At 43.8% G+C, this 23,428-nt stretch overlaps 1 protein-coding gene across 10 annotated transcripts; it reads right to left on the bottom strand.

Annotated features, from left to right (window-relative positions):
* Positions 1-7,951: 7,951 nt before the first annotated feature.
* LOC146176663 (myc-associated zinc finger protein-like) lies at positions 7,952-22,887 on the bottom strand. 10 transcript variants are annotated; one of them, XM_084582913.1, is made up of 6 exons: positions 21,594-22,883; positions 21,262-21,470; positions 11,341-11,393; positions 9,743-9,895; positions 9,575-9,658; positions 7,952-8,774 (listed from the first exon to the last, which is right to left on the bottom strand). In XM_084582913.1, exons 2-6 carry the CDS (start codon positions 21,270-21,272, stop codon positions 8,755-8,757), a joined length of 321 nt encoding a protein of 106 aa, XP_084439039.1. In that variant the 5' UTR covers positions 21,273-21,470; positions 21,594-22,883; the 3' UTR covers positions 7,952-8,754. The 10 variants fall into 10 exon arrangements, 7 of the variants coding, with proteins under 7 accessions (XP_084439039.1, XP_084439034.1, XP_084439033.1 ...); XM_084582908.1 differs by having other exon boundaries at positions 7,952-9,895; positions 21,594-21,652; positions 21,726-21,803; positions 22,801-22,881; XR_014701545.1 differs by lacking the exon at positions 7,952-8,774 and adding an exon at positions 19,222-19,315 and having other exon boundaries at positions 9,524-9,658; positions 11,248-11,393; positions 21,594-22,887.
* Positions 22,888-23,428: the final 541 nt, after the last annotated feature.

Below are 23,428 nucleotides of genomic sequence, written 5' to 3'. Positions count from 1 at the left end.
TGCCACATGCATAATGCATTTTTTTGCAATTAATTCCCTCCATTCAATTGTGGCTCATACCATCATCATCATCAGCCTGCCTATACCCACTGCAGGGCAAAGGCCTCGCCCATATTTCTCCACTTAACCCGGTTCTGTGCTTGCTGCATCCACTTGACCCCTGCGAACTTCTTAACCTCATCCGCCCACCTAACTTTCATACCAAATTTACTTGCAAACAAATATTTCATTTGTATTAAGCCCAGTGCAAGATGCGTTATATCTTTGCCCACGATGCGGTGAAATGTTCCAGAGTTCTGCTAAATTTGATGGCAGAACATCGAGGCAGCCAGTTTGGAGCAGTTCTGGAGCAATATTGCCTTTTGGAGCAGGATGGAGCAGGGAAAGCAGTTTGGAGAAGAATGGAGCAATTGCCCTGATTAGTGCTGGTTGCTGCATTAAGCAGATAAAGCAGCTGAGCAGCAAAACAGAAAATTTTTACTTAGAAAGTAGGATTACCTATCAAGATAAGCCACAAAGCGATTAAAAAAAAAGGTACAGTTGGAATTATAAATTGCAAAAAAACATAGTGACATTTCAAGCCACTGCATGACTTCTCATCACATTTGCTCGCAAAAAAAAAAAAAAAAAAAAAAAAAAAAAAAAAAAAAAAAAAAAAACTACAAGCAGCAGCACATTAAGCACTGCTTCTCACACCAGGAAATTTCCAAAAACTGTTGAGGAATGCCGTGAAAATTTCGGTACAACCCGAAGAGGTAAGAAAAGCCACAGTAACACAGCCTGCTTTTAAAAGTGGAGATTATTTTCAGCCAAGTTTCTTTGCGAAATATGTTTTGCTTCATTCACTAGTTAGTGTAAAAATGCCTGTACTTTCAAAAGTGAAGAACGCCGAATCAGTCTGAAACAAACTGCTGCTAGCTACAGCCATGGCTGGTCTCGACGGAGAGCGTCTCAGGGACAACAGGCGAGCGTATTGACTCTTAGGGTCAACAGGGAGCATTTAGATGCTCTCAAAGAACGCCCATGCTTCTGACATGGCTGCACATCAAAGCAAAGTGCCTGCGTGGAGGCTGATCTGGAGGGGGTGCTTTGCGCCATCTGCCAATGAACTTTCATGTGCAGCCAGGACAGATGCACTGCCACTTCGAAGAGTGCAGTAGCATATTTGCATGTTCACCCTAAGAGTGGATCATCCTGTACATTCTGTGAAAGTGTTGCTGCTAATCTTGGGCTCTGCTTTTCACTTCCGATCACCCTTTATGAAGTGCCACCACAGGGGAGCTTAAAGGTCCAAAATGAAATGAAAGGAATAGCACATTCTTGGAGCTGGAAAGGATGGCGCATTCTAGTGCTGTTATACTCTTCAAACCTGCATGTCATCTGCTCCTATGTGTTTTCTCTGTGTATCTACCTTCTTCCACACCCTTCCGTGTGTCATGCATGAGCACTCAGCTGCACACACGCTGTCGTGATATTTGGAGTGTGTTTGACATGACAGAAGATTGTGCCAGCAATATTTCCACTGTGTTGTGATCCCTGCATTTTATATACTGCCTTCTGCTTGCTGTACCTGACAATCCTTTTGACAAGTGTATAAAAACTAGGAAGAGATGCCATTTTTTTTTTTAAATCTCTTCCTAGTTTCTCCATCTCCATGTAAAAGCTTTAATGCCAATAGAACATCCAGTGGCTCATGAGAACACCATGTAGCCACACTGAAGGGAGTGTCCATGCACGGAATTTATCTGCATTTTATTCCTGACATGTAGCAAATATTAGACATTGACTATGCGGCCTTTGTGTGAATCGTAAGCACTAGAATGGGAAGCCTTGTATGCTGCAATTTATGAGGGTGGGGCAGGGAGTGAACGTGCGCTTTCCATGCATGTGAATAGAAGCAGCAAATGCGGAGTGGTGAGGAGGAAGCGACCTCACCGTGGTGCGGAGAGAGGTGGGAGCAGACGCCATTACGAAGGCCATAAGGACGCTCTCCCTTGAGATGGGTTGTGCTACAGCCCACGCATTTCAAGGAGCAGCTGCTAGATGGCAGTGTACAAGATTCTGTACACTGAGGCGCAACTGGTTATTAGCTCTCTGTATACTGCACGTATATCCTAGACAGTTCCAACTCTTTACAATGGCATATACTGAGCCAGATTGCTCTCTTCAGGGGGGCTTTTAATTAATAGAAGAACGCCTCTGTAAAAAGCCAAGTGTAAAGCTCGTTATCCTATTTTGCCAGTGCTAACAGCTGGATCATGCTCAATATAAGCAGGCTCCTTTCCAGTGCTTTCCTTGAGTCATCAGGGCACTCTGAATAATTTCACACAAGCTGCCACAACAGCCTCTCCTTTGGCATTAGCAAGCAGCATTCAAAAACTGGCTCAACCACTGTGGTATGAATGCAGCAAATGAAAACAAGGTGCTCTCATTCGCAATTATTTGTCAGCCTTGGCAAAAGGAACTGAAAATCAAGCTCTATCAGTAGCACTTTGTAGTAGTTGAGCCGGCAACCAGGGAACGACATGAGTGCCACTAAACTGATGTACGCAGTGGGCGGCAAAAAAACCAAGCTTTTCACACTGCATGCTTCTTGTGTGTTGTCAATTTGCCGTGCATGGTGTCAAAAGCAACAAAGATGCCATTGACACAGAAGGACTGAAAACACTGGAGCCACCATGGAACCGATGGTAGCAAGAAATAATGCACAAAAGACGGCGCTGCTATTGCATGTGGCTGGTGAAGAAGCCGTCGACATATACAACACATTCTGACTGGAAGGTCAGCCTACCTTCAAAATGATGCTGAGCAAAGCTCCATGACTCTTGTTTGCCAAAGAAAAATAAGTCCTACAAGCGTTTCATCTTTTGCATACGAGAACAGGCAGAGGGTGGGTAGCTGAAGCAATTTTACCAGGATCCACAACTGAAAGTCCAAACATGTGAATTCGGCACTTTAACTGATACCATGATTTCAGACAAAATCATTAACAGAACCGCAAATAAGAACCTCAACAAAAACTACATTGAACACAGGACTTGACCGTGGAGAATACGGTTGACATGTGCAAGGCTGATGAGTTATCTGCCAAGCAAAGTAGGGTGTGGAGAGCAAGAGCAAGCAATTCACTATGTGAACCAAGGCTCCAGGAAACAGGAGACACAGTATAATGAGCAGCGACCAGACAACGCTGCGACTAGTGCGCCTAAGTTCACAAGGGACCAGCTTGCCCGGCAGAAGGTAAAAGTGCCGCAAATGCAACAAAGAAAAAAAAAGAAAAAACAGTATCAACATTGAGTTAAAAATGATACAAGGGCGCAGGTGAACATTTTGCCATTGTCATGTTGGAAATGGATGGTGCAAAAAATGCCACATCCGAACAGCCTGGCAAATTTGCACAGCCACAATGGAGGGGCAATTGCACATGTTTGCAAAACGCAGTTGTTAGTGGCCTACAATAAAATGGAGTAGGTTGTCGAATTCTCCATCGTCCAAAAATTCTGCACACCCATTCTGAATCTTCATGTCTGTGAGCACTTTGGATTTGTGAACCACGTTTCTGCTGTCGAACGCGACAATGCAGTGTCGGAGTATCCGGAGGTATTCCGCGATATGGCGTGCGTCAAAGAGACGTACCATAAGGTCCTCAGGGATGTAGTTGCCCCTACAGTAAAGCAGCTCGTCGGGCCCCACAGACACTGCTACGACCGCTACAGCATGAGCCGTAGCGCTCGTCTAAGGCCAACATAATCAAGATGCAGGTGCCAAAAGACAGGGCGAGTTCCTTGGTCACTGCTTTGAAGGATGGTTAACTTAGGATTTGCCTAGATCCTAAGGCCATAAATAAGCGACTGAAACGAGAGCATTATCAGCTGCCTAAACACGAGGAACCAAAAACCAAAGGTGTTTTTATGCAGGAATCTAAAAATCCCATAGCTGGGTCTGAAAATCGCTCTTTCTCACCATTCTTCCTTTGAAGTGCTTGGAAATCGAAGAAATAAAAAGGAAATTAGACATGGATGGAATTTTTGTTTTACTAATCTATAAAAATAGAAAGATTTCCTATCGCTAAATTTCACTAAAGCTATCAAAAGTGGGAACATGAACAAAAAAGAACATTGGTAACAGCACATTTTGTTGTGCAAACAGCTAGCTTATGATCAAGGTGCAATGTACCATTACCGCCATCCTTTATCTTGCCTCCGAGACGCACTGACGGCCTCAGCCCTTGAAACAATGGCGCACCATACTGATACATCCACATTTTGACACTACCATATCAGTTATGGCTACGAGAAGGTACAGGCTGTTAAATAGGAAGTAAAGATTTCGAAATATTGATGACTGTACCCTAGCAACGTCCGATGGCTGAAGCCATCAGACAGCAAAAAGGACATGCGAACCGATACCTAACGCGTTCCCAAATAATACGAATATGAATCCTGCAATCAGCTAGTGGCGCGAGCAGATGACACGTGCTGCTGTGAGCGACTGTCAGCACAGCTCCCACCGCTGTTCTCACTTTATTCGCGACACAATGTTCGTGCGCTTCGTGCACGGACATGACGAGCCAGTGCACGAGAAACCGTCTGATATCTCCATAATGCGCCTATATTGCAAATGTTTAGAACGAACCGTTCACTTCTGCCTCGGGAATTGAACTTGAAAGTCTACTCATTTTGTAAACACCGCGACAAAGATAACCTCTGTTACAGCTGACCGTTTTTACAGCCTTCGGCGTTGTCCTCGGTATTGGTGCTTGACACGACGAGTGCACAACAAAGGGGCGCTCCGAGCCTTCGTCGCTTCAAAATGACAGCTGCCGACGTTGCTGGCTTCCCGATGTTGCTGCTTGAACCGTGCATAACAGTGGCCATGTACTCAAGTTTACCCGTGCCCATGCTTGAATTGCCGCATAGAGCTAATACACAAACTATAAATTGCCTTACTTGAATCAATCAAGATTGTCGCCTTTCGGCCTTTGTCGATGCCTACTGCGCTGGTGCTACATTGGCTGGCTGGAGCTGAAGCGGCTGAATGTTAAGCTAAAGTAATAGCACCAGAGCTGTGCGCCTCTCCCGTCGGAGCATTATTAAAAATCTAACGCGCTCAAATTAACAACTGAGCTGATATTTCTGTCATGTACGATGCAAGGATACACCTAAAACCCCTCTGATGCACCCTCCCGCTGGCGCCGACTAAAATGCATCAAGCAAGGCATCAGGTGTTGGTGGTGTTGGTGCAACTGGTGCAACGCAGCGAAAGCTATGCAAGTAGTCCGCAAGAAAAAAAAAGGAGGCGTATCACCACTACGCGCTCGTTTTGTGGCCGAGTGGTTCCTGCGGAAACGGGCTCTATTCCGAGCATACACGTTTGCAATAACTTGCTTCGCATGCTTAGACATCTTCGCAGTGCGGATCTTATAGAAAAAAATGCGTACCGAAGAACCATTTTCTCTAAACCTACATGCGCAGACTAAACCAACATGCAGTCTTCATTTACATGCGCAGCGTCACATGATCAACATGTAATCGACTGGAAGTGCCACATGGTTAATTGCAGCATCTACAATTACTGCAATGGCAACTCATGCCAGTGTGCTTTCAATCCCACCCCTAGACGAAGCAGTTACACCGACGGCAAAACTGCTCAAGCCAGAAATGTGTGTTCTGAAACAAATATACTAGAATTCTATTTCTTGGAGAGCATCGAAGTCCTCTGCCAGCAGCCAACGGGACATCCTCTCTTGCCTCCACTGCCACCTCCATCCCCTCCACGAGGAATGGCAAAGGCAGAGAGGAAGAAAATGAATTGAGCAGTAGCACGCATGCACATATAAATTATACTATGTATGTAAGTATATATACATGTAGTGCTCACACCGTTCTATAGCATACACTATGATCGTGTCGAACGTATGTATACATAGTTATTTAATATACATGCAAAGATAGGGCAAAGGTATACTCAGCTCGTACAGTCACCAAGCCACAGTTAAAAGGACACTGAAAAAAAAAAAAAAATTAATCCGAGATTTCTCGTGCAGATGGCAGCTACTGCATTGTGACAAAAACAGCACACTTTATCAACAGAAATGAGGGGACATTATTTGAATGAATATTTCTCAAATCGGCGCACCTAGCGGCCTCCTATGAAAGATCTGACAAAATTTGATACTACGTCACTTTTACCTGCCTCCTAGACAAGTTAAGGTATATGTACTACATACCCCCAACGCGAGCAGACGCACCCGCTTAATTTTCCCTTCCTTCGTGGCAGACAGAAGCGTACGGATCTGGACGTGTCTTTTTTTTTTTTTTTTTTTTTTTTGTAAAGTGCAATGCAATGTGCCCTAAAACTGATGCTCGTGTTCCTGCGGGACAGCGGACTTAGTGCGTGCATAGCTCTAACCCACGCAGCACACAACTCATCCTCCCTCCCAGCGCTCCCCTGCAATACCCCGCAAGAGCGCTCCCTCTGACCCAGCGGCCGTTCAGAAAACGTCAAAAATAAAGCCATCCGCTCAAAACTAACCCGAATTATGTGCCTGTACTAGCATAATCGTGCCTTAAGGATGCAACTATGGTACTTTCTCAATATTCTTGGATATTTGTTCAACATACCTTTAAATGCCTCTATGGATGCAGATGTCTGAGCATTAACATAAACACATGCTTCTTGATGATCGCATTAGGATGCAGATCAGCAAATTTCAGGAGTCACTCAAAAATAATTACTGGGGTTGCTTTCACAAGCTGCTGCCGATGCCATGTGTAAAATGGCATTACTGCACTCATACATGGGGTTAGCTAAACTTAGATATGCAGAGCGACAGAGTTTGGAAGTGAACATGCTATTGGTCCTCAATTTCCAGTCACCCTGTCGAACATTCTGAGCGAATCTATAAACTCACCCAGAACATGTCAGCACATCTACGATATCAAACAAAAAGCACCGGCACCGCTTGACGGTCACCCCTCAGGACAGAGGAGCAACCACCCAGTACTTAAATATAAATAAATAAAACAACCATAAAATGCCCAGTGGCCTTTACCTTCTTTAAAGATGGCCACCCTGCGGGTGCTTCCCATGGCAGTCCAGAACCAACTGCACACTCCTTCACTCTCATCACAATGCCCAATTCGTTAGCAAAGTGCATGTCTCCCTTCTCTCCCAAAATGTGGGAGGAGATTTCCATTTCTTCCCTCAACCACCTGCTAGACATGGCAGGTGGCATTGTGCTTTGCTAACAACTGCCACGGTTAGAAGCTGGTGTGCTACATCGAAAATGGCAACAATGCGCAATCCTGAAATGGGTGTCTAAGAGCTGTGCTTACCAATTTAAAAGACTTATGAGTTCAGATACTGTGTACATCCCGAATGAGTTCTTGTTGCCCAAATAAAATAGCATACCATACCTTTGTAAGGACTCCATTAAACAAAAATGTTGCTTCTTATCCAGCCCTATCTGACATTGGCCAACTTCTAGAGAAATCACGCCTCCACTCCAGGACATTTTCCATAAAAAAAGAATCAAATGAAGCCCACAACATTACGCAAATTGCTTTTCATGAAGCCGGTTATTTATAAACAAGATCAATCAGGAACATCCATTGACAGCACAAATACTACATCAAAAAGCGTCACCCTCAAGATTCACGGAAGGATGTGGGTTCTACTACAAGGAGGTACACGCGACAATCATTTAATACACCCAATATATTCTCAGAGTGCACCTCTAATATCTCAACAATCTCTATCTGCAAAAGAAACTGACAACCCAATAATCCTGCCACAAACAAAAAGAAGTGGCCATGATTAAAAACAAAGGAAATAAATTTTCACTTAGGAATTTCATACGCAACAATTTTGGTGATAAATATAAAAATTAATGCCACTGAGCGCTTCGTGTCAGTTGAAATGGCAGAGAATAAACACTAGAGGACAATGATGTGAAAAGATGCCAGACACATTTATTGAATATTTAAACATTAGAGGCATTTAAAGAGTTTTACATAGCTCCCTTTACAAAAAAGAAAGAAACTGAACACAGGGGAATACAAAAACAATGGCACACATACTTTTGTACGGCTAGACGGTCAGCCGACAAGGTAAGATAAGCATCATAATTCTCAAAAATTTACAATCATATCACTATAGAAATAAGCCCTTCCCATTTGGAAGTACCAACACAGACAGAGAAAGAAAACTGTAAATTCACATCGCTCATAGCCACATAGAAAAAAAGAACCTACTGATGGCAACTGAGGAGCAGCAAGCCTTCTTTTGTAAGGATTAACTTCCGAGATTCAAAATGTAGATGTCAAAACCCCTATTTGCACTTCAGAAAAAAAGTGGCTCAAAACGGTAGAGCAAAAGCAATTTGTTAAAAATAAATAAAAACATGACATCAAAAAAAGCACACATGTGTAGTCAATTCACTTCATCCGCACCACTGTTCTTGCGCAGAGAAATAATGCACTTAAAAACAACACAGAGAGACATCTCGCACATTTTTTACAAATGAGACACAAGCATAAGGAACAAAAACACGGTTCTTTTTAAAGTAACTTCCAGGAACTATGGAAAGGAACAAACCTTTGAACTAAAGCTGCAGCTAAACCAGGTATGGCTGCCCGATTCTGATGTAGCTGACAAGCTGCCCTGCCCAAAACGCCCAGGAGGGCAGCCTTCCATTCATAGAGCATCCCCAGTTGCTGAACATAAAGTGGACAGGTCTAAAGGGGCATGAAACTAGATCAGGTGCCTGGAAACTGCAAACCAAAGATAAGATTCAATATAAGCTTTGTGACAGTCACTTGGAAAGTCTAGACTTGCTGCCAAAGTGATGCATGGCAGAAATATATAGTAGGAAGATTCTTATTGAGCCCTCAGCTGAATTGAAACCAGCATGTCTAAGGGAAATTTGCCCACATCCTTAAAAAGCCAAAAGAAGATAACAAGCATAACAACCAATCATGATTCACTGTGTTCCGGTCTTTTTCCTTTGTTGTCATCAGCATGACAAATACCTTTCTTTAATAATGAATACCAACTCAGGAAACATTTCATGTCAGTAAAATTAAAGACTTTTCAAGGTTATGCACTATGATTTACAAAAGCTATTGTACAGTTCACAAAATGATGTCTTCTAATGACATGTCACCTTTATAAACTTTGAATACTATATTCATTTTCACATCAATAGGCAGAAGGAAAGCAGTTAGGAGGAAGTTAGTGATAATAAAATAGTAGTTAAAATACACAAGATATGAACAGAGGCTAAAAGAAGTCTCTTTGGCAGATAAGGTACGTCTCACATTGCTCCAAAATAGTCCAGAAACCCGCACGCTTGCCAAAATGCTACCAAAAATGTCACGACTTCACAGGACAGTTGGTTAGTTCAGGTGATTTTTATTTTCATGAAATTTCTGGCTTTTTCTGCGTGCAAATGTCGCAGAGCAAAAACGACATGCAAACGGTTTCTGTCGCTTGTGGGCTCGTACATGATCATTCAAGCGTGAACTGGTCACAAACGCCATTGGACAAAGGTCACATTTGTAGGGTCTCTCACCAGTGTGGAAGCGAATGTGCACAGCCAAGTAATCCCCTGTGGTAAACCTCTTGCAGCAATGGGGGCACTGGTATGGCCTCTCCCCTGTGTGAGAGCGAAAGTGACGTTCTAGGTTGCCCTTTCTTGCAAAGGCCAGGCCGCACTGGCTGCACTGAAAGGGGCGCTCACTGGAGTGTGTAGCCTCGTGGTTCTTGAAGTGGGTGTGATTGTCTGTGGCATACCCACACTCAGGGCATGAGAACCGCTTCCTCCAGGTGGTTTTTCCTCGAGGTGGTTTCTCTTGAAGTAGTGAGCTGCTCTGGCTGTCATTTGTCACTTCACCTGCACGATAAAAGCATAAAATGATGACCATCACATAATTTGCAGCTGGCTAAACTTACAGGAAGGGCTAATGAATGATGAGCGTTTTTCAAGGACAGTTCTTTATGTTATTGGCACATGTGGTGGAGAACTCGGAAAAACAAAATTAGAGACATGGGTCTTGAGGTAAAAGGTGATCCGACTTATTGCTAACATGTCTCAAATGCATAATAGATGCAAAAGACTAGGTATTAAGAAACGCTACAAACCTCAATGCAGCTAAAAAAAATCGCACTAACCGTGAACTACACGCTTTCTTTAGCACCTTCAACTCTTAGAAGTATAATACCCATGAAGCATATAAGTGAGCATTACTTTTAGAGGTGAAAAGGCCCCATGGCTGTTCAGGAACCAATCTACATTGTACAAAGGCGCCTGACTGACAATTTCACGATAGCGAGACGAGATATGTAAATGCAGTTTCACTCAACACCAGCTGCAATGTTAAGAAAAAACAGGCACAGCAACATAGCTCACAAAAAATACTGAATTCACTTTTGCTTTAACACTTCAATCAACATAAGCATGCCTAAAAAACACAACAATGTGCACATGTACACCAAGAAGTAAGGGCGTGAGAACAATGAAAAAAAAATTCTCTTGACTACAGATGCTGTTGAGTGCATGCTAATCTCATATATTATATATACCTTACTTGTAAGTCCTTAATTTCTGCATGCGTGTAATTGTAAAATACACTAAGCATGAGCAGGCACCATAATGAACTGAGAACTACCTAGAATAAGGAAAAGAACTGGTTTCAAAGCACGCCTGCAGGAGTAGTCTATGAAATATGTGTTAGCAACTTTAAATATATATATATATATATATATATATATATATATATAAACATACATACATTCATAGAGATTTGTTGATACCAGCTTGATTTAGTAAGTAATGCTATCAAATTAGTGCTTTTCAAGTCCACACTATGCTGCACTTTGAATGTGTGTGGATGACTGCACTACACATCCAGCTGATCACTAAATCTTATAAAGCAATACAGGAGTTAAGAAAAGAAATAAGATATATTAGTCACAACTGCATGAACTGTCAATAGTTACATTAGTTGTGGGCACAGGCAAGGCAGACATCACTGCATCACAAAACACTCAAGCGCAATGCATTTCCCCTTATAGCACATCCAATCACCGTAGTGGCAATGTATTGAGGTACCAGCCACAAAAACAGGCAGAATGTCCGAAGAATGAGAGAATAAAACGGCAGAGAGCTATCTACAGCTGGAAAAGTTACATAGAAGCATGCAATATATAGATATGTGCAAAAGACTGTTGACAATTATTGTAAACCTCAAAGCAATAAAGGGAGAGCAAATGTTGACACAGTGCGTGAATATGCAATGGACATAAAAGGTGACATGGAGAAACTCTTCAAACAGCTGCCCTTCAGTTGTGAGGGAAGGTGATCAGCAATGCCTCTTTGTGTAGTGGCAAACCTGGAAAAAAAAAATAATATTAGTAAGTAAAATACGTAACTAAGGGTAACTCCAACGCTTGCTCAGGAGCCCATACTTGGAATCATATTGGACAACTTGCATGACTGCAGAAGCATATATACAGATGTAATTACTTGCGATTACTTGAAACGGGCCTCTTTTGCATTGAAAATGTTTTTTTATGATAGTATTAGGGTTGGGGCAATATTCAGAATGAACGTTTGTATTAAAAAATTCACAGTTTTCTTACACTGCATGCTTCACCAAAGTGCTGGAGCGCATGGACTGTGCAGTGAAACATCCTCAAAACGTGACGAGGAAATTTTTAAAGAGGGGCCTTCCTTTACGATGCGCACAAAGCAAAGCACTTGAACAAACTGAAAAAAAAAAAAAAAAAAAGCTTTTCTACTTTGCTTTCACCTGATATGCGGACATCGATCGCGATATGCGGACATTGATCTGGTATCTGGTCTGGGTTGCCCCTGTCTTGAGCGATATTTTTCTGTGTGCGGTTGATAGGTGGCTGGATTTAGAAGGTATGGTCATGAAAGTATTTCGGTACGTCGACGATTTTCTTGTTTTCGTGGACTGTTGTGACCCCAACCGTGTTACGGTCAATGTTTTGAAGGCTTTCAAAGAAAGGGGCGGTGGTTTGAACTTCACTAGCGAAGCCCCTCATAACGGGAGAATCCAATTTTTGGATCCGTCTTTGTTTTTTGAAGGTCAACACGTGTGCTGGTCTTTTTCATTAAGGCCTTGTAAGCCATTGTTAAATTTTTCATCAAGTCATTCGAAGTTGAATAAGAATGGCATTGCTCCTAATGCATTGAGTTCGGCCGTTACCAAGTCATGTCCCTATCGAACTAATAAAGCTTTTGCGGATCAGGTGACCAGGCTGAGAAACGCAGGGTTTCTAGACTCAGTGTTGGCAGCAGCGCAGAGAATCCTGAAGCAACTGAAGCCAAGCCTAATGAACGTAAGGACACAAAAAGAAAGAGGCCAGGGAAAGGAAAAGTTTGCCGTCATCCCGTACTTTCACGATGTTCGAGAAGGTGGCTCAAAGCTACGACGCGAACATGGTGTTTTAATCTAAAAACAAACCAGGTCGAATACATGCTGCTATCGATTGGAGAGACACTCCGCGGGTGAATATGAATGGGTGTGGTGCTAAGCACTCTGATCCGTGGATGGAGGGTGCCTGCGGGGTGGTTTACAGCATTCCTTTGTCCTGCGGCCTGCACTATACAGGTCAGACGGGACGCTGTATTAATGTGCGCCTTCGTGAGCATGCCAGGTCACTTGAAGGCGGGTCAGGGACACACTTCTCCAAGCATTTCAATGGTCATGATTGCACACCGCTGTTCCATGAATCACGCGTTATCTGAAAACAGAGACAAGACAGCCCGAGAAATTGTGGAGGCATTTAAAATAAAAAGGGTCATCCGACATACGTGTAAGCGCGCCATCGTTATTGCTGCTTGATGCTGAATTTGACTATCTCAAAAATTTGATATGGTGATACAGTTTGACCCCAGGTCGCTTTTGACATGAGCCTTGTAACCATGGACCAGAGTGCGCATGTGTTGCCTTTTTTGTTTCTTTGTGTATTTTTTGAGTTTTTTCACTTATATTGCATGTCCCAATAAATTTTGTCAGTTGATAGTGAGCACTTGGTCTGTCTTTTTCTCTGTATCTGTCCTCGTCCCTGTGGTGCCACAACAAGATGAATCCATACCAACTTGCCCAGTTTTCTAGCGTCAGCGGCTGCTGGCTGTCTTTGTATGTATCTCATAATGAGTCCCTCATGTTCCCTACATTTGTTAGCAAATTATCCGAATGAAAGCCTTGAAACTAGTAAAAGTGATGTCAAATGTAGATCAAGAAAATTTCCACACAGCTCCTACCCTCTCTGTTAGATCTTTACATTCCATGTGACACTCATGGTAACACAAGACACTGCACATCTTACACTATGGATGAGCGTGGCACAAACTCTCTGAAGGATAGGTTACACACAAAATAAATCCCTAAGAAAAAAAGGATACTCGCCAGCTGTCGTCATATATCGATTAATCAGCAGAGTAATGGAGGCAAAATTCGAAGATTGTGGGTCCAGATCCCACCAGCTGCATGCCTTTTTATTCTACTTTCTAATCGATTTCAGCCCCAATTGTTTTACTTCACTTTTGTCAACACCAAAAAAGCATCCTACTTTCCTTGGCATCATGGCTGTTGATTCCCTTTGCTTGCATCTCATACTGAGTCCCTCATTCTCCCTACATTTGTTAATATGTGGGGTGAGGCTTATAGCGATTTCGACAGATGGGTCTTCAAATAAAGGGCCACCCAATTCAAAGCTTATCTCATCAGCGTGATAATAGACAAGAAGCTTCCTTGAGAAAAAACAGCTGACATTGCAGCTCAGTCAAAGATGAGAAATCTTGCGCCAATGCGTGCCTTCCAATTTATTCAACTGGAAGAGATAAAGTGCAGCAACATCACATAAGATCATAAAGATATCCAAAATAATCACTTTACAGGCGAAATCGCCAACTCGTCAACTGGATAGCTCCAATCATAATCTCCAAAGCCATCCACTTCGGAACTGCACCACTGATAGATACGACAGATACGTAAACACAGCTGTGCACAAGAAATAGTAACTGCAACTCCACATTTTAAATGAAGCCTGCCCACTTCATTGGCAACTATACCTCAGGACAAATCTTCTTGTTTCTTCAGGTTATGAAACTAAGATGTGCAATTATGATTTTTCTGGAATACAGTCTAGCAAACAAGACTCACATGTAACAATGCAAGCCAATTGGGAAGACTTAAAGAAGACAGACTCAATGGATGTGGACAGTGAGGAGACACAGAACAGGATTTCATTCTCAAGCATACCAATGTTAGATGCACACACTCATCTTTTTTTGCGTGCAACCCACCTCCCCCCCTCCTTTTCCCCTTTTCTCCTTTCTCCCAGTGTGAAGTACAATGCGAAGCCTGCTCTGTGGAGCAGTGCCCTTCGAAGATATTTACAACCAACGCTACCTTGAGCTCCATGCGTTACCAAAAGCACAGATGGTTTCAGAGGCCCACCATTACTAGAAACAAACAGAAATGAAAAGAATGGCATTAATAATGGGACGCTTGGTCACCAAACCATTCATCAATAATATTTAGCAAAACGTGTGTTCCACAATATAGTGCCCAGAAAGAACCAGTCACTTCTCTGAACTATGAATTAGCAGCATTTCCCATTTTAGCATAAGTGACCCCCTTTGGGGCAAAAGTATGCAGCTGCAAGCTGCGAAAACCAGAAGGCACAGCCAGATTGTCATGAATAGATTTAAAGAATAAAGTGGAAGGAGGGACCCTTACAATGCAAAAGGTAAATAAGAAATATATAGGATAAATGTGCATCACATACGGGGCTGGTAAAAGAACAGCATGGAAAAAAGAAACAAAAGAAAGCTCTTTTCTTAAGTTGAGAGGAATGCCTTTTAATGCATAAGCTGCTGGCTTATCCCCTGGAAGACAGTTAATCTACAGTAAGGATGCTCTCACTTGACGATTATAGGTCTACTCGATTTGGCTGCACTTTCTGCACCAGTTCTGGCAGGATCCAAGGGGGTGCCGAGAGCGTGCAGCGCTATTTCAGCTAGTTCAGGTTTAGTTCAGGTGCCCTACGACACTAGCGCCACTGCACACTTGCTGCACTCGCTGCACTTGGCAAGTGACCAGTTCAGAGATTTGGTGATCTCGCGCTAAACTAGGCCTGCGCCTCTGTAAAAGAAATAGCAAGGTGCAAGGTTCATGCACTGTTCTGGAAAAATGATTACAAAGGTGCTGCACTCAATTAACTTAGAGCAGCTAGTTCAGCCAAATCGAGTAAACCTTATACTAATCGCATCTGTGCTGGCTGCTGCACTAAGCGAGGATCAAAGACAACTCGGCTCTGAAAGAGAAAATTTCTGCTCAGAAAGTGGGCTTACCTATCAAGATGACAAGCCACAAACAAGTTATGATAAAAAGGCACAGTTACAATTGTAACAGGCAAAAAACCCAAAGAAGTTTTGAACAACTCCATGTCTTCTTATCACAAGTGCTCCTGAAACAAGTACAAGCAGCAAGCACTGTCTAGCTCACCTTCATCTCTTCACCAGCCTCATTTCATATCAAAGTGAAAACACCATGAAAGTTGTGCGAGTTGAATCTAGTTCATATTGATGGTAGTGCAAAAAACTACGACCAAGAAGTAGAAGGACACAACATGAGCAAACAAAGGAATAAATACCCATCTCATGAAACTAAAAACAGAAGAAAACAAATTTGACACAGCATCAAGAAAAGTGCAGGGTAGTGGGGGCACTTATTATCTGAGATAAGGTGCAAAAGCAAGGAATTGCATAGCCACAATAGTGAACAGCAATTAATAAAAAGAAGGAATCGAAGGAAGAGATTAAATCGACAGTGTGCTTATGCATGTATTCCTTTGTCTTGAATTGTAAAAAGCCTCCGTGATTTAACTCTGAGGTAATTCCTTATGGGTTGATAATATTTCCGCTTGCTCATAAAGGGGCTCACATTTTTTCTTGCACACTGGCTTACATCCTTCTTGCTCTAGATGGCCTCAGGGCTTCCCAGACGGCCCAATGACATTGTTATGGTTATGATTGTCACCATTGAGATGTGCGCTATTCGCCTGGCTCCCTCATCCTCCTTTGGCTCCCAGCCTGTCGTGTGGGCCTGTGCGAGAAACACCTGCCTCATTACATGGGTCCCTACCACATCTTGCAGCAACTTAAGTGATGTGACCAACAAGATCATGCCCCCTGTCTCTCATGCCAGGCTATAAACTGTCCATGTCCCTCGTCATAAACCCTACTATATTCCCGCTTCTCGGTTTAGCAAGCACCAGGACTGTGCTTGTGCCTCAGGGGAGTAGCCTTACGGTGTGTAGCTGATATGTAGGAAGACGACAAGAATGTTTTGGTGCCGTGTTAACGATGACACTGAAGCTGTTAAGTTGGTGAGCACAGATGTTCCGGAGGTGCACCTGACTTCGAAGTAAGACTCTTACTGCCCGAGAATGCCAGGTAACAATATTTCACCACAACCCATTATGCATCAGACTGAAGAAACAAGCGCTTACTCCTTTTTTTTGCAAAAACCATACTCTGCTCCTTCACTTTCCAACGAATGCTTCTGCGTTTCCCCTCACTCCCTTCTTCGTCCAGGTGAATCACTCCCCTCCAGATTTCCTCCTCACCCCTAATTTGAGCTGTGCCTCTCTTCTCACCATAAATGTCTTTATCGTATTCACCCTTCTGCTTCTTCTCATAGCAGCGCCTTGTAATTGCACAATATTCAATGCTTGTCAGAGCCTCCTCCTTCCAAGGTAGCCGCCCTCAAGGTTCCACTGATGTGACACGTGCGTCCGTTCCCACCATGCTACCCACTGCCTCTCCCATACTCTGTCTCCCATAAATGCAGGTAGAAAATTCGACCTCCCCCTTTGGCCACCTGCCAGCCATGGCAAATGACAGGTGGCTCGTGGTGCTTCACACTGCTACATGGCACAGCTGCCAGGTGGCCGCTATGACCACAAAAGGTCGCAAGCGACCAAGCTGAATCTGTGCCAAAAGGTGGCCTTGGCAACTTGAAATAGGATGGGCCACCCAGGGCACCCATCCATGGTATGATGTGTAGGACACGATAGTATTAAGGACTCCATCAGCATCCTAATGCTGCCATTCAACACGCTGTTAACAGAAATCTGTGTTTCAGATGAACATGACAGGCTGCGGAAGGTTGAGCAGAATAGTTTGATTTGATTTGGTTTATGGGGTTTAATGTCCCAAAGTCACTCAAGTTATAAAAGACACCATAGTGGAGGGCTCAGGAAATTTCGATCACCTGGGGTTCTTTAACGAGCACTGACATTGCACAACCAGCGGGTGCTTTGTTTTTCGCCTCCATCGAAAAGCGTTTGCCCTGGCTGAGATTTGATCCTGTATCCTTGGACACAGTAGTGAGCACCCTATCCACTGCACGGCTACAGTGGCGCCACTATCGTCAGCCGCACCCGGTGTGGCTCTATGGTTCTTTCCTGAGCAAAAACGCATTACTCGCAAGTTGAAAAAGAGGCTTTGGTAGTCCCACTTAGTTTGGAAAAATTTTATCATTTTGTTCACGGTCGACAGTTCATGCAGAAACTCACCATAAGCCTCTCAATACAACTGCACGGATAAGTGTGGGAGATATGCCACCCCGTTTGCAGCATTGCTTTTATAAGGCTAATGAGGCATGACTTTCATTTACAGTATGTCCTCGGAAACCGTTTTCTACTATCGGAAACGGTCGGAAACAGTACAGGTTTTCGGAAACGGTACTCTACTATCAATCATATCCATACCATCAACCAGGTGATAGAAAAATGCTCGGAATATAAGCAGCCCTTATACATAGCATTTATTGATTACGAAAAAGCATTTGACTCAGTAGAAACCTCGGCGGTGATGCAGGCATTGCGGAATCAGGGGGTAGATGAACCGTACGTGAAAGTGCTGGAAGATATATATAGTGGCTGCACAGCAACCATAGTTCTGCATGAAGAAAGTAACAAAATTCCCATAATGAAAGGTGGTAGGCAAGGAGACACGATCTCCCCAGTACATTCACAGCTTGTTTAGAGGAAACATTAAGAGACTTGAAACGGGAGCAGTTAGGAATAAGGGCAGATGGAGAATACCTCAGTAATCTGCGATTTGCTGATGACATTGCCTTGCTAAGTAACTCGGGGATAACCGATGGTCGCTTAGGGCAACAAACTGGATTCCAAGGGAAGGAGGGCGTAGCAAGGGGCGGCAGAAAGTTAGGTGAGCGGATGAGGTTAAGAAGTTCGCAGGGGTCAAGTGGATGCAGCTAGCACAGCACAGGGTTAATTGGAGAAATATGGGAGAGGCCTTCGCCCTGCCGTGGGTAAAGTCAGGCTGATGATGATGATGTCCTTGCAAAGAAGTTGGTGGTGCCAGCCTTACAGTCCAGTGCCTTATCCGCGAGCAAGGCCGGCAGTATCGATCTGGTGGATGTGGAGGTGCATGCAGTCAAGATGCACCTTGTCAACGACGCCACCAGATCACAGCTGGTTCGTGAAACTGCTGAAAACCCTGAACCGGCAGAAGTGGTATGTTGCTTCCTCCAATGTCTGGGCCTTACAGCCCCTTTACTGAAAAACTGATGGAGGTTGCCGGTGTACTGTTCCAAGAAACAAAAGCAGTCATTCCTCGTACCTTGCAAAAAAAAAAAAAAAAAAAAAAATGCTAGAAAGAATCCATGATGGACACCATAGCACTAACAAAAGCAAGGCCTGAGCAAGAGGACCGGTCTTCTTGCCAGGCCTCTCTAATGGAATTGCAACATTTATGCACAGTTGTCACATCTGCCAACAATTTCCCTACCAGCAGCCAAAGGAACCCCTGCTAATGCGAGAAGTTCCATGACAGCCCTGGAAAAAGGTAGGAGTTAATCTGTTCGAGTACAGTGGCAATTCCTGTGTAATAGCATACGATGCATTCCCTAACTTTCGTTAAGTGGAGCGACTTCGAGATACCACAGCACAAACTGTCATAGCAGCGTTGGGTAGGATGTTTGCTTGGCAAAGCACACCCCTGGAAGTCAGCAGTGACAACAGCCCACTTGCTAGGAAATATGACTCAGCATTTAACCTCCATTCCCCATTTTCCTTGCTCAATAGCTTATAAGATAAAGGGGTGCAAATTACAAAATGCATTCTCGACAAGACATCAGTGGATTGCCTTACCCAGTTACAGGTCTGCAAACTTAGAAGACGACCGGTGTTCAAGCGAGCTGCTCATGGGCCAGTGGCTGAGGTCCAGACTTCGCATCGTATATCCCTGCCCAAATGGTCAAACACAAGCAGGACTGCTGCAAAGGAAGGTCTGCGACCACTGCACACTAATGACATGGAACGGCTAAGGGAGCATGAACAATGGGAAAGGAAGCGGCTCCACAATCATCGCTGGTGATAACCGAACATGGGTATGAGTTACGACGCAAGATGGTGCACCTCCTCCCTATGAGAGGTACCTTTGTGGAGAGAGAACACCCCAAAGAGGCTGACCTGGATGCATCTGAAGCAGAACCTGTGGCCGAGGCCAAAGTTCCAGACCCCGTTCAGCATCAGTCCACCCCACCTAATACCCAATCTTCACTGGCGACGACACAAGGGTGACAGCCAAGTGCTAGTGAATGTGTAGCCAGGCGGTTAACAAGAACTGTTCGACCTCGAGAGCGCCTCACTTATGAATATTTTCAACAGTTAACTGAATAGTTCTTCTTGTGTTCATTGCATTAAAAGAGTAGCTTGAAAGGAAGGATGGTGAATCGGTAGTTAACTAATTTTGTAGTAGTCGAGCCGGCAACTAGGGTGCAACCAAAGAATGTCCGCAATGGGTGCCAAATAAACTACGCTTTTCGCACTGCACACTCGTTTTGTGTAGTATACTGGTCGATACATAATCAATGCTCAACTGCTTTTCCTTTCCTTTTAGTCGATATTTATTGCCTCAGGGCATCAGTAGGTTATGAGATGAAGGATGAATAAATGATTAAATGAATGGAAAAAGGTTGGCTGATTTTATGAAGTCCAGAAGTGAGCGATGATGAGGTCCCTGCGTCCAAGTGACGTATGAGGCAGGATCGGTTGCTGAAAGGCCAGCTAAACTGCTTTCGCGGGCTCAAAAATGACCCTTCTTACGTACGAGAAACAGTTTAGTTTTTTCTAGGCAGCTGTCACAACTGCTCAAAATATTTCGTTTATCTCTGCCCAATGAAGCATGTACTGAACTAGTGCTTCAAATACCGCTCTAGTTGAAATCCTTGGAGGAGGAAAATTTACTTGTGGCAAAAAATAAACCTCTTCAACAAAATTAGGCTGCATACTATTTGAAAAAGGAATAATTCTTTGCTATAATTTCAAGTTTGAAGGATCATCGGAATCTTAAGTTTTCCACTGCTTATGGATTTTTATATGATACAGCTTTCACTCCCTGCCGTCTGGCGAGCATGTCACTACTGCTGCCTGAAACTAACAATGGTTGCACTAAACCAGTAAGCCCATCCGAGTAACTCCTTCCACACCTGAATAGCCATGGATGCCGTGCACCCTATGCATAGTTTACGTAGAGAACAAGCCTCCGATACCATGACTGGTTCTTGCTCCATTACATACAGGCTGGGACAAAGACTATTACCCAGAAAGGCTGTACAATGCATGCATAAAAGCAAGTAACGTTCTCTCATATAAAACACAAGAATGCATGTCCACATTACAAGAGCTTACGCATGAAATCTAGTATGGACAAATACTTATCCAAGTATTCTTTTCTGTCCATGAAGAGGTGTATTAACCATTTGCAAAAAAAAAAAAAAGAAAAAGGTTAACACACACAAGCCCACAACACAGCTAGGGTATGGCCAAAAAGATTAAAATTCCTGCTGTCGCTTTTGTTCTACGCGAGGTCTTGCACGAGCTGAGTAATAAATAGCAAACTGTTAGCATAGTTCCAAGAGGAGTGCAGTGCAAATGACCCTGACAAAGGAATAAGGGCAGATGTGCCCCATTGTGGCCACCTAGCCCGCATGTTTTCAATCACCATATATGCAATTTCACTGACTGTGACTTTCAAGTCATGACCATCTAATGGGGCCAGGTTCTTTTAAATCCTGCAAACATATTACCACAATAGTGTTAGTACACCCATGTAAAAAAAAATTTCCTGTAGGTGCGGGCATCAGTATCGACAGTCTAAGACCTCACAGGCTCGGAAAAATTACGTACGTGTCCCGCATAGGGCAGTTTGCAAGCGACAGAGTGAGACTTCTGCACCGCCGTTTGAAGCCTCGCCAAAAAAAGCAAGCGTGCCTCTGGGATGCGGCCCGATGTGCTCACTTTTACAGCCACAAGACTGCGATGACCACAGCGACTTTGACACTTTCCCCTGAAGAAAATGTTAAGGCATACAGGTCATCTTCTGCAGCAGAGGTCACCTGAAAGGAAATTGCCAATGTACAATAAATTAGTTAGAAACAAGCTTTAATGTCTCTCTCATTCCTTTATACATATGTGATGACATAATAACGTAGCATGCTCTATAAAAGTAATGCTCTCACGTGTACGCTGCGTGAATATGGATCTTCTATGAAATTTTTCTTTCTCTTCTCAATGAAACCTGAAACATTAATGGAAACAAAATAGTCGCACACAGTTTTAGATCTGACCGAATGTTAGAGGCAGCTCTGCACCTTGCATGCCCTCTGGGTGCTTGTTGTACCTCTGAATGGCAGATGTGTGTGGTAGAATGAAAGGGCTCCTAAGCTGCACTAGAAAGAAAGCAGCAAGTATTAAACCCTGGCAGTGAGCTTAGCTTTCAACCAGAAACCCGCAGGGGCCCCAGTAGAATGCAGCAATATGACCCTCCAAAGCAATATACTTTTGGTTCTATCACTCAAAAGTAGAACGATTTCCTTTTGCTAAATTTCGCAACGCCAGTGGCAAAAACTAATTTTGCTCTGTAGCTCATGCTCTGGGTGCAATGCACCATTACCGAAGCCCTTTATCTTGCCTCCACCGTTGAGACATCAGCTTGTAAAGCAGGCAGTTTTCGTTACATGCAAGAAGGCGCAAATGCGCGGTCCCACGCTAACGTCCGACAGCTCCACCAATCAGACAGCCCAAATGACAAATGAATTTGCGATCAACTAGGTACGACACGCACTGTTGCGGACGAATGTCAACCTCCGCTGTTCTCACTTCATTCGCGACTCTCGTTCGTGCGCTTTTGCGAACGCGATTCTGCCGCGCCCAAGCACTAGAAACAGAGCGCCTCAAAATCATCCGTTCACTTCTGCCTCAGGAATAATTCTTCTGATTGAACTAGAGAGCCTGCATTCATGGTACTTTCATGGTGCATTCATGGTGCAGTCATGGAGCGACACGACGAGTGCACAACACAGGGGTGCTCCTTTTGTCGCAAAGATGACAGGCGCTCCGTAGTCCGTTGCACTCCACGTGCGCTCACGACAGTCTTTATCTGTCAGTGCAGAATGCTTAGTTGCGCACATTCTGTAACAAAAATACACCAAAAAAGAACTGCACTTGCTATGCGCGTGTATAGCTCCAAAGTTATCGACGCTCCAACGATCAAAAACTATGGGTAGGGGACCTCGAACACTCTGTCCGCAGTCTTCTTATGTAGTGCCGTCAACACGCAAGGACTTTCCAACGTCGCTGCTTCAACACACAAAGTTAACTTCTCCAAATTCACGCAGGATGGAAGTTCTGAGTTCTTTGCTTGAACAGTGAAGTACCTTCACATACCTTGTCCTTTGCTTCAACTCGTGCTTGAAGCGACCAGTTTTTTTTCACGTAGTTAGCCGATGGGCGGAGCTTGACGTCACTGACGTCACATAGACAAAAAAGGAAAATAAAAACGCTGATGTGAATTTTTCAGTCAATGTATTTTTAGCTAAGAAAAGGTTTTACTAACTTTTTCATATAGTAGAGTTTGGCCGGCGTCAATAACAACCAAACCAGTCACGTGGGCATTTTCAGATTTAAAAAGAAAAAGAGAACTAACAGATCTCTGAGCGCCAAGCGCGCTTCCCCGTTCGCGCACAACCTGTCTCTTCCGCCCATAGAGTTCCTTACACTAACTAGAGGGAAAGCTGAGGGCGCTGCACTTCAGCCACCATGGGCGCGCTAAGAATCATGGGCCGGTGTGCTACTTGTTGCGGGACAGTCGGGTTTTCTCGGGTACGTGGAGTGGCGTTACTGCGATGTTTCTTTTTCGTCATCATCATCATTTGAAAGTGCGTACATAGACCGCGAAAGACATAGTAGCGAAGGCTCAAAAGCAGACGTCGCCAATAAATGGTTTCTGTTTCCCGAAATGCCACTAAAAACTTCCTGAAGTGATTGCGCAACCATAAATATTTTTATAACGTTT

This window comes from Amblyomma maculatum, chromosome 10 (genome assembly GCF_055883805.1).
Source record: "Amblyomma maculatum isolate TAMU_Amacu chromosome 10, ASM5588380v1, whole genome shotgun sequence".
NCBI classification, from domain to species: domain Eukaryota; kingdom Metazoa; phylum Arthropoda; class Arachnida; order Ixodida; family Ixodidae; genus Amblyomma; species Amblyomma maculatum.
Note: the sequence above shows the minus strand (reverse complement) of the source record. Positions and strands in the feature narration are given on the sequence as shown.

Bases quoted from the DNA above. Each gene is read 5' to 3' on its own strand.
- LOC146176663 (XM_084582907.1), bottom strand. The intron at 9,896-11,340 runs GCAGCTGTTTGA...TTTATCGTGCAG, and splicing joins CCTTCCCTCACAACTGAAGG to GTGAAGTGACAAATGACAGC.